This window comes from Brachycentrus maculatus, unplaced genomic scaffold (genome assembly GCF_059751285.1).
Source record: "Brachycentrus maculatus isolate JH-2025_06_01 unplaced genomic scaffold, ASM5975128v1 h1tg000138l, whole genome shotgun sequence".
In the NCBI taxonomy this organism is placed as follows: domain Eukaryota; kingdom Metazoa; phylum Arthropoda; class Insecta; order Trichoptera; family Brachycentridae; genus Brachycentrus; species Brachycentrus maculatus.
The window spans coordinates 1,168,428-1,181,092 of NW_028280891.1; the positions used below are offsets into that span (position 1 = coordinate 1,168,428).

General features: G+C 34.0%; 1 protein-coding gene across 2 annotated transcripts in view; it reads left to right on the forward strand.

Moving 5' to 3' along the window:
• The window catches only part of LOC148309159 (uncharacterized), a 466,414-nt gene that overhangs the window by 444,703 nt on the left and 9,046 nt on the right, over positions 1-12,665 (forward strand). For both annotated transcript variants that reach the window (XM_088260540.1, XM_088260541.1), the window contains 3 exons: positions 6,695-6,919; positions 11,192-11,422; positions 12,159-12,303. In XM_088260540.1, the coding sequence (XP_088116666.1) occupies positions 6,695-6,919; positions 11,192-11,422; positions 12,159-12,303 (601 nt within the window). The remainder of the gene's footprint in view (positions 1-6,694; positions 6,920-11,191; positions 11,423-12,158; positions 12,304-12,665) is intronic.

Consider the following 12,665-nt stretch of genomic DNA (forward strand, 5'->3'; position numbering starts at 1 on the left):
AAAGACTTGGTCATAATAAAAATACCCTATAATAGGATAAAATCCTTAATAATAAAAAATCAAGTTGATGAGAACGTTATGAGAACTTCAAATATCCGTTTAATTGAAGGTTCTAATTCCTCCCTTAATCGCAAAGTGAAGGGTTAAATTAACTGCAAAAAAACTACAACTGAAAAAGGGTTAAATTATCATTTTTTTATTATTTAAAAATGTGTGAGGCCATTATGACGTACTTAAGAAAATACGAGCCTTACATTAAACAGTCTTGAACTATTATTTCAAACGATTTGGCATTTTTTAAACGGTAGTCGACGAGTAATATTGTCAGGCTAAGTTAATGATACCGAATGAAAAATTAATGAATATTTATCTATCGAATATTGTGTAGGTATAAATAATATATCTATGAGATTCGTTAATTGCTAATCGTGTAGGATTCTGATGACAATATTGCGCTATTCGCTTTCTCACACTCCCTATAATTAACATACGAATTACTATAATGACTTTTAATGTTTCAGAACACAGACTTTGATTATTACATGTCATGATCTTTGAATTGTATACTCAAATGGTTTTGTAAGATAGGTATCTAAACGGAAAAAGCTAAATAAATACTTCATTAATTTCTTAACTAATGGCGCTATAATCAGCCATATTTCAAAATGTATTGAAAATTGTACCGACAAGTGGAAAGGTCCTGAAAAGATTGCATATATACAGATTTCAAGAATTCATGCAATGTGGATGTTCAATAATGGGCAGAATGGTGAAACTTACACAAATGTGTAAGGTGATTGCATAATCCAGCCAAATACCAGATCGTAAGCCCTGAGATGCTAAGACTTCCATATTTTTCATAAATGTTTAATAACCAGTTGAGATATTTATAATAAAAATAGATTTTGAGAAATCGGATGATCCGGAGTTCAGAATGATCAGGAGCATATTATTCTCTCTGAGTATCAAATAAATCAGCCTGATGGCAAAATCTGTGCGTAAATCTTCCGGTGCAGATTCTGGTGGAAAGCTCACATCCACGGGGAGTGACAGATTCCTGAAATACCGGCATCCTGGTCCATCAGCTGCTGGTTAGATCGTCAAGATGATATTGAAAATAGAAAATATCATAAACGCAGTCTATTTTTGAGACTCGTACATTTCGCAGGCAATCAAAGCTTCATGTTATTTTGTATTTACGCGGATACATAGACAAATATAAGTTCATTTTATCATCGCTTATTGAATTCACTCTTTGAAAATAATTTCAGGCGTAAAAAACATTTCTTCGATTCATGAAAATAATAGTTAATTTTAATAATTTATACAGCGCCATTTTCGTGAAATATGTACTACCTCAAGGGCGCTTCACTGTTATTGAATTGGGGAAAACAAATGCGTATTTACTTTTTTGTAAAGAACATTTCGCTCTCACTATATCGATTTATAACCAGTTTTCACACGCTTTTTTTATCATCTTCTGACCATTATTCTCATCAAAATGATATAAAAAATTATATTTGGATAATATGTAAAGCGTCATTTTCGTAAAATACTACCTCAAGGGCGCTTACACAGACGTAAATTATGATAGATCGATGCAATGGCTACTTGATCGTGTATGAAAAACAAATCAGTCCTGCGCTTCAAGTACCATGCCAGGGTAATAATAAATGTAAGAAATTAAACATTTTATAAAACTTACATTGAATTGTAATTAATTAAATTGACCAGCGATCGGATTACGTCAGACTCGTCAAATAAATGTTACAATGAATCGTCTCTATTATCTTGACGCCCTTGCAATTTGTTTAACTCATTGAAATCTTAGCTTTTCGTATGAAAATAAATTAACCCTATTTTTGCTGTTGAAACGATTCATTTATCTAAATATACCATTCTAACTGGTTATATTTGTGATATTATTATATAAACTTCCCATATTACGCATATTTCGACCTCATTTATGTACTGCATTTCTTAAAACTAATCCTTAAATATGAGTATAATTATTTTAAGTCCTAAACGCCTCTGCCAAATACATAAATAATATAAATCTTAAAAAACAAACACACTAATTATTTCCGTAACAATGTATGCAAAAACACAATGTTCTTGGTTGCAATTTACCTAGACACATTCTCAGGACAAGATAAAATATTCTTTAGATCCAATCAAATTAAAAATTAGTTTTAAAATGCAGTCTTTATTCTTTATATGTTCTAAAATTTTTAAATTGATGAAATATGCGTTTTAGTATATTAAATTTGTTTCAAATTCTGAATTTCTTTGATGAAAAATGCGTCCTAAGATTTTTTATTATTTCTGATGTTATTATTATTGTCATACAAATGCGTACAAATATTTAAATTTTGTGCCAAAATTCTTCATTTGTTTGATGAAAAATGCGTTCTTAATTTTGTATTGATTCCGATGCTGCTATAGTTTTCTTACAAATGCGTTCAAATATATTCCAAAATGCAAGACTTGTATGATGAACAAAACGCGTTTCATGATTGGTGATTTGTTTTAATACAATGATAAGGTGAAGTAACGTTTGATTAGGTAAGGTGAGTATGTTAGGTTGAGTATGTTAAGGTTATGTTAGGTTAATAATAATAATAAAACCCTTATCCGCACCCCAATGGTGCATAGGGCACTGTGTCATATAAACGCAGTGTTATTTTGATCGTTTACACATGAAGGAAGCGTGATCAGCCCTCCGCTTCAGGTACCAGTCCATGGTAATATTGAATAAATATTACAGTGAAAAAATAACTTATATTTATTTTACCCCCCTTGGGAATCGAACCCGGGACCTCCAGAACGGTAGCCGAGCGTGCTGACCATTACACTACGGAGGCGGGCAAATGTTAGGTTAGGATGTTAGGTTAAGTTGATTGAAAACTCAGTACCTAATTAGAAAGATATTTTTTAAAAAATGTTTGCATTTGACATTATTTATGAACAATTCACCATAACTAAGGCAAAAAGGGTATTTTTTTGGTCAATAAAAAGTCATAACAAAAAAAAAGAAAGAGTTACGGTATCTTCTCTTAAACTTTTTTTCAGAGCTGAGAACAAGCTCGTACAATAATTATTTTAATTATCAAATCTGATATTCGTTCCAAGATCCTAAATGTTTGATGACAAATTTATATTTAGTGTAGGTACCACAGACAGATATCGCTCACTCCTTTCAAGAACGTCATAAATCAAAATTCGTCAATTTTCAGTTCTGCATGTTTTCGGAATGCCTAGAATCTATACTATATCCCAGCAAAAGCGGCATATTTTTAACTTAATATTTACCCGCTACAGGGCAGAAAGTGTTGTTTTTGCATTTTTAAGAAAAGGTATTGTTTAATTATATTTTTAAATAAACTAAATATTTTTCAAATGGAGAAAAAACCTTAAGGTTTTACCTAAAACGATCTGTTCCCCAGTAAAAAGTTCAATTAGTGGCTTGATATTTATTTTTAATACATTGTGTTACATTTTCAAACTTTAAAAACGTTCTCCTGAAAAATCAAGTTTTTTGATTTATGACGTTCTTGAAAGGAGTGAGCGATATATGAAATTTCATTCTTTATTACTTTCTTTGTTTTGAATTTGTATTACTGCGTTGTTAATTTAATGCAATACTCTATTTTGATGGAACGAGTTATTTGTATTTAATTTAATATAATACATTCGGTTATCATCATTTACGTCAATAGATGTACCGGGCGTCATCATAGCAAGCTTTAAATATCACTCTATGAATACACATTGTTTATTAATATCTTCACGGTTGCCAGAATTATCATTACTATCCGATGTACTGGCTACATTCGTAAAACAAACAAATTTTGCAGTTCTTAATTTGAAAGTATGATATTTTTGATGATTGGAAATAAGTTTAATTCTTTAAGGAAATTAAAATTTATTTAATTTGATACAATAAAACAAAAAATACTGGATGAAAATCACAACATGAAAATTACACCGAATCAATACGGATAAACATATCTTATTTGAGACACCGTTTCAAAATATATTTGACAATTGTTTCGTAAAACATTTTAATTATTAATGACTAGCTGTGCCCAATCATGCGTTGCTGTGGCTCAACCTGGTGAAATGGAATATAAATATAAAAAAAAAGTACACATTTATGATATGTTGAATTTCACGATGCTTGTAGGTATACAATACTATAGTATCTGATGAGAAACACACTCTCCGCCAAGATCCATTTTTAATATTGCGTATATTACCCTTACATTCAACAGATGTCGCTGCCATTGCAGTAAAAAAAGTTGTTTTATTCAACATGTCCTTACCTGTCAAAAGTACCGATGAACAAACGATAATTTACACAGATTGATTCAACTAATAAAATAGAAGGTATAATAATATAATAGGCTATTCTTTGATTTCAATATTGCCTGGGTCTTGAAAATTTTATTGCGAATAAAATTCCATAGCTTTATTCATTTTCTTGCTACTACTACTGTTTCTCCGAAGGGGTAGGCAGAGAGGATGGAACGCATCACTTTTCTGTCCTGACATACACACTTCTAGCTTCCTTGACATCCATACATCTAGTCATGCATTCCCTCCGATTGCTCAGACTTTTGTATTTAAATTACATTTTACTACATATTCAAAATAAATTGCTGAAGTTAAGTGAGTGATGAACAATTTGGTAGTTATTTTAATTTATTACCCAATTTCAAAGCAGTTACAAGTAAATTTTGAAACTGCGACAATTTCGTAGTAAAAAATGTTAATTTAAGCAGTTTAATTTTCCGGACTATAAAAAAACCAATATGCTTATGATTTTAAACTGTGAATTAAGTATTTAACTGTTTCGTAATTGATTACTTAAGCAAGTGTTAAATATTGTTGAAATTAAATTACTATTTTTATCAATTATAGAGTCTTTAACTGATCAATTAATAAATTATTTTTTTTTAAATTAAACAATTCGTACATTTTGCACCAGCTTTAAACGTTTAATTTTGATACAAACTTAAAAACTAATATTTCGACTAAGGTACCATACTGCTTAGCTAGATCGATAACAACTGTATCGTTTTATCCACTATTATTTTTTTAACCAGTGACCGAGTTTCGTCGTTACCGACATCATCAGACTGGTGATGTTGGTAACGTTGAAATCCGGTCACTTGTCGTATGAAATAAAACTGAAAAAAAACTATAATTGTGGTTTTATTATATAAAATGCAGCTCCACCAAGAAATATTTTTTTGTTAAAATTTTCTTCATTAATATTTCATTTTTAATTGCAAATACCACTATTTCTTAAAATCTATTGTAATAAGGTGTTTCAAAATGATGCGGAATGCATCAAAACACGTATCACAATATATTTTAAGAAATAGTGGTAGTTACCAAGTAAAACTATATTATAGATATTATCACAAAGTGACTGCGGAATCAATAATTTTATTTAATAATTGGTTTGAGATTACTTTATTCGATATTACCGAATTGAAGAAATACTTTGTATATTTCACTACCGGGTATTTTTTTAGCCTTTTAATTTCATTAGTTCATGAAAATATCAATATTCCGGTACAAGTTTTCTGGAAAAATGTCACATTTTCGTGAAATGCTCGTCCGTTGAACGCATATAAATCTTTGGGAGAGTACTCTCACGAGATCTATTTTGGTCCGAAGTTTCTTTTTTTAAACGCATTATGACGCGTGTGCTCTAATCGCGGTTTTTCATTCGTTTTTTCACACAGCAAGGTTACTGTCTGATTTCATTATTTTATTTATCTGTTACATTAAGAAATGCAAGGATCCACTTCAATTTTTTATATATTAAAACTAGCTCAATTCGGCCGCGCGTTGCTGTGACTCAATATGGTCAAATGAAAAGAAAAAGGAGAAATTACCCATTTTAATATGTTTAAATTCACAATTTTTTTATAAAAAAAAGATAACAACTATTTTTACTTACAAAAAAACGTTAACTTCATATTACATATTTCTGTGAGCCTAAGCAGCTTATTATTAGAAAAAGGTATCAAATTGTGGTAGAGTGGGTTCGAACCGAGAAACTCTAACTTAAGAGTCCGCGACACAAGTTTTGACTCAACTACGGGACCACAACCCGATCACAATGTTACACAACTTAGGGTCATATACTTTTAAGTATGTATATCCTTTTATGTATGTAATGCACCTGCCTGCAATCATGTATCATTTTAAGTATATAATGTATGCACATATTTTCCGTCATATAACATTAGTATGTAATATAGGTACTTACCGTCATATATCTTTTAAAGTATGTAACATACTTACCGTCGTGTACATTTTTAAGTATGTAATGCATTTGCCGTCACATATCTTTTTTAATTTTGTAATATACCTACCGATATATATCATTTTGAGTATGTAATCCACATTCCGTTACATCTCATTAGTACGTTATACACTTGTCATCATATTAGATATATTTTCAAGTATGTAATGTCCCTGTCGTATCTCATTTGTGTAATGTACTTGCCGTCATATATCCTTTTAAGTATATGTACTTTCAGTCATATATCATTAATACGTAATGTACATGCCAACATATACCATTTTAAGTACGTAATATACTTGCCAACATGATATTTCCTGAACAAAATAAAATTTGATCACATCCTAATGTTAGTGATTCCATTGTCCCCAGGCGGCACAGCTGTCGGCCGGCGGCGACCTGCGGCGGGCGCAGGAGCGGCGGGCCCTGGAGCTGCAGCAGCAGATCGCAGCACAGTACGCGGCGGCCGCGGCCGGAGCCATGGGCCAGCAGGCTCCGGGCGCCGGCCCGGCGGCGGACAACCAGCTCGTCTTCCTGCCCTTCTTCGAGCACCTCAGATCCATGCCGCACCATCACCAGCAGAACAAACAGCACAACGTAAGGCATAAAATACTTCCTTCATTAATGTTGATTTAAAATGAGACTCGGATTTTAAGCCGAGGATATTTAAAAGGAGACTGATTTAGGGCGCTTGTGCACTACGCGTAATTTTACCGTCCGGCAGTCCGGTTTTGAAAAATGAAAGCGACTACACAGATCAGAAGAAAGATGCACAAAAGCACAACCCAATCTAAGCCAATCGTCGGGGGGTAAAATTCCGTTTAATTGCATGTAATGGACAAACTACCCTTAGTATGCAAATTATGTGTGGGAAAAAACCTATTTTACGACAAATGAGATATTCAATATGGTATATAGAAGGCAGTGCAATTCAATATGTTACTAATGAGTAGGTACTGTTACTTTTTCGGTTAAGGGGGAACTCGCTAACTGGATGGATGATTCAATAAGCGAACGGCTGCGGGAAAAGTCGACGTATCAGTGCCCACGATTTAAAGAAAAAAATATGGATTTTTTTTTAGAATTTGTATTGAAAAAATTCTTATTTTTTTAATACAAATACGACATTTTAAGAAAAAAACACAATTACATTAAATTTTACCTGGGCTTAAAGAAAATTAACTTGCGGGCTATTGATTACTGGGCCTTAATGTCAATTTAAATGTGACTCGGATTTCCTATGCCGAGGATATTTGAGCGAGTAAGATTTTGCCCTTAATGCCTCTTGAGTAATATTATTGTTTTATTTGTAAATATTTCAATTGTTGACCAAAAGGAAATCAGTAATATCTTGAAAAGGGGGCCGGTGGGGCATGGCACAAAGAAGGTTGAGAAACACTGGACTAATGAGCTCTACACAAGTTTTTTTTTTTTTTAATATATATGAAACATTATCAAGTCTCTTTTTCTTCCAACCTTTATCCTAACCTAATGGGAACTTCATCGTATTGAAACAGTGTTATCTTGATCGTTACTTACATGAAAGCAAGGTGAATCACTTGGGTGCTTCTGGGACCAGTCGTAAAATCACCAATATTTAATTTCACCCCCTCCTGTGAATCGAACCCGGGATCTCCAGCATGGTAGTTAAACGCGCTAACTATAACAAAAACACACGACAAAAAATAAGTTGTGTTTAAATTGATCAACTCAAAAGTAGTATTATACACGTGTCTAGATTTTTTTTTTAATATTTGAAACGTTATCAAGTCCCAAAAATGTTTTGGTTAGTCGAAATATATGAAGCTTTTAAGCCGTCCAAAGAAAATTTAAGCGATATTGAAAAGTATGGCGAAGAATTGTGGAAATTTCTTCGACCTAAGGTTTATGGATCTGTCAAATATGTGCGTGCGAGTGTTTTTCGTAATAAATACTGTGTCAGAAATTAATTGGAAAAACCACTGTTTGCAGAAAGTTTCTAATACAAGCTGTCATTTTGGCCATTCCATCATATTTTACGTGTTAAAAACACGAAATGGGTCGCTGATTTTCGAAAACACGCAGTCGAAATCGCTTCCTCCATCTGTCGCGTTTGATATCCGTGATATAATACGTGCTATAACATCTGAATGGCTGTCATATTTCCCGACGTTTCGACAAAGTTTTGGCGGGATTCCGAACGCCATCGGTGTTGCCCGAAGAAAGAATAACTTGCGTAGGCAGGTACAATGTAATGAGAACGAGAATACCTACCTGTCTAATAATTTTTATTATTGATGTTGCCTGCGTAAGCAAAACACTTTTTAACTACTGGAAATAAAATCGTCTACTGTGCGGCATTTTAAATGCTTTAATTTATTAAGAAAAAAACGTTCTTAACAAACTACATTAGCATTCGTTTTCCGACTCCATGGTATAATGATTAGCGTGTTAATCTACCGCGCTGAAGGTCCTGGGTTCGATTCCCAGTGGGGGATTTAAATAAAAATTGGTGATTTTACACTCTAATATTTATTTAATACCACCCCGGACTAGTACCTCAAGCGCAAGGCTGATCACATTTCCTTGGTGTATTTAACGATCAAGATAACAATTTTTCAATGATGCAGTGCCCTATGCACCATTGGGTGCGAATAAGTTTTATGGAAATAAGGAGTGTTTCTACAACTACAAATATTTAGGTTTTGCTTTTCATTAGTCTAATATCGTTTTTTTTTTTTTTTAAACAATGAAAAGTGGTATCTACCAATTCATTCACAGTAAAGCGCCCTTGAGGTATTATTTTACGAAAATAGCGCTATATAAGTTATCCAAATTTATTATTATTATTATTATTACTACCTGCCAATCCCACCCCTGAAAATACGCAAAACGACCGTAAACCCCGAAGACAAATGTCAACCATTAATAATCGAACAATGTTCTCATTATTTCCGCGACGTCGCCATAATGACGTGCCAATAAGCGAGTACCTAACGGAGCGACACAATAATCTCTGTGTCCAGATAACAAAATGGTGGATTGCCAATAATTTCTGGCGGTTCTAACAGTTGCGGCCTAATGAGAACGATAAATAATCTTTTCTCTGGGCGGGGCCAGTCCTCTCGTGAGACGTCCTCCCGCGTGGGCGTCCTGTTCGATACTGAAACACAATGGACCCGTTCACAATAGAACTTCCCAGATTTCGTTTTTCCACTCGCGAAAATAAAGGCGGGAAACGACGAAACCACTCCCACGAAAATAATCATATTTTCTAGCCCAGTGATAAATCTTGTTAAAAAATTCAAAAGTAGAGAAGAAAGCTCTTTGTAAAACATCAGCAGAATTATTTTTCAGTGTTATATTAAAAATACATATGTATAATATATAATAATGGATGATTTCTTAAGCACTTTTTTTTTGCAAATTATCACCTTAACGTCGCTGTGGAAAGAACTTAAATATAATATTAATTCTCGATAGTTAAAAAGACTTGTTTAATTTATTGATTTAGCGTATAATTTGTAGAACTCCATTTTAATTTATGTATTAATTTTTTAATCACACACAGAATTTTTGAGTCTACTAAGTTGTATTTTATTTTAAAATTAATATTGTGACAATTGCTTCGCCTAGTTATGACATTTTCAAACGAACGAAGAATGAAGACTTGTTTTTGTACTAGTTTATTCATTTTAAACTGATAAAACGACAACGCTCAAGCCGATTTAGGTTTCAGAAATCGTTTGTTTTTTACCAAACACTCGATCACTGTTCATTCCCGCACATGATCTCGCTCTTGTGTATTCAGGATTTATTCTTGTTCCCTTAACTCAAAAAACACTTGAAAGGTAGAAGATTTGAGACGATTAGCGAGATTTGGTCAAATTTGTCGAAGGAACTGAAGAACATCACAAAAGAAGCCTTCCAGGACTTTCCAAAAGTGGAAACAGTCCTGAAAACACTCTTGGTATATCGCTCACTCCTTTCAACAACGTCATAAATAAAAAAAACTTGATTTTTCAGGAGAACGTTTTTAAAATTTAAACACATAATACAATGTATTAAAAATAAATATCAAGCCACTTATTGAACTTTTTACTGTGCAACAGATCTTTTTAGGTAAAACCTGAAGGTTTTTTTTCCATTTGAAAAATATTTAATATATTTAAAAAAATAATTAAACAATACCTTTTCTTCAAAATGCAAAAACAACACTTTCTGCCCTGTAGCGGGTAAATATTAAATTAAAAATATGCCTCTTTTGCTGGGATATAGTACATTTTCTGGGCATTCCGAAAACATGCACAACTGAAAAATGACGATTTTTGATTTATGACGTTCTTGAAAGGAGTGAGCGATATGTGTGTGTCGGGGAAGTGAGTTTGAAGGAGAATCAGACATGTAACTCAATAAAGTATATTTATATATTATTATTAAAACCATATCCGCTCCCTAGGTGGAGCATATGGAGTCCACAAACTGTCTCCAGGCTTTTCTGTCGGCTGACAGCTCCCTTGCATCCTCCCAAGTCAAATCCGCGTCCCGAAGTTCTGACGAGAACTGCCGACGAATTGTCAGCAGTGGTCGTCCTGGGTGGCGCAAACCTGTTGCCTCGTAAAAGAGGCAAGCTTGACTAAGGCTTTCAGGGGGCATGCGGAGTACATGTATACATTTATATATACATATACATAGATTTAAGTTTAGTATATATATATATATATATATATATATATATATATATATATATATATATATATATATATATATACGTACATAAAGGTTAAACTTTTATTCAACCCTTGAACCTCTACCACAACATCCAATCGATCGAATTACCAATGTTCATATAACGCATTTACACATTTTCTTCTTCTTCTTTCTCTTTAGTTGCTACCATCTTGGCCGGTCCCTCCTAGACCCCGGCCCAGCCCTCCCCCCGCGCCTCGGGCTTCTCCGCCCCGCGACCCCGACACTCCTCTGAACCTGAGCAAGCCGCGCCAGCAGCAGCATCACCACCATCAGCAGCAGCAGCACCAGCAGCAACAGCAGCAGCAACAGCAGCAACAGCAGCAGCAACAGCAGCACCACCAGCAGCGGCAGCAACACCACCAACAGCAGGTAGGATTATTCAGAAAGTACTGAAACCTTAGAAACGTATGAAAATGGAAACTAATTAAATCATTTTGCAACAAAAAAATTCTGTCTCACTGTTTAAAACTTCTCATGGAAAAGTATTACATCCCACTGTTCCCGCAACAGCCAAGGCACACTGGCTTAATTTAATGCACGTATTGCGAGCTGGTAAGACCACAAGCTGATATATTTTTTTCCTTGATAATAAAAATAAAAAGTGGTCAAAAAATGTCGTTTACAACACTTTGAAAGTGTTCTTCATCTCACCAATAGATGTCTCTTGTGAAAATTCTAGTGATTCAAGTACAATATTTCGAAATTGGATCATAAATTGTACTCGTATATGGGACTTCCAAGAATTTGAGTAGTGTGCTTGTCAATCATAAGTCGAATTGGTGAATGTTACACGTGTGTAAAGTGATCACTTAAACCAACCTATGACGGTCGCCGGTAAATGCCCAGACTTGCTGAAATATGAAAAATAATATTGAAAATGTCCTGATTAAATGCTAAAGAAGCTTTTTGTCATCGAGCTCTTAAAGACATCGTTTAAAGTATGGTACAAACAAAGAAAACAAATCTTAATTTACAATAAACATAGGTTAATATTAAATAATTTATTATATTGTATTTTTTCTACTTTCGTCTCGAATGCAAAGCTTTTTTTTTAGATATTATGCAGTGATATAAACGGGCAGATATCAATGAACGATTTTTCCAGCCCCAGGTCCCCGAGTTCGAGCCCTTCCAGAGGGCCCTGTACGCGCTGCAGTCCGCCCCCGCCCCCCGCCAAGAGGCGCCCCCGCCGGCCCCCTCGGCGCCCCAACAGCTCAAGGAAGACCCCGACTACGGAGCCCCATTCAATAGTAAGCGCCTTGTCTCACTAGAAAATAAAATATGCTAATATTCTACTCTTCTTCTCCTTTGTTTGCCTCTTCCACATTCATGCATCTTCTCAAGCATATCCGCTGATTATACTGACTTCAGACAAGTAATTGAGATAATGCTAAGTCTTTCTCTATCTTCCTCTGCTTTTATTACCAACTACATTCCTCTTATAAATTGGTTTCACCGTTCTTTCTTCACTACTCATTCGTTCAACTACATTCCCAGACCATCTCAACACATCTTTCTAAATTTTATAGATGCATTATCTCACCCTTACATTATTTCCTTACATCATCATTCAAACACCTTAACATACATCGTTTTGCCTCACATTCGTTCG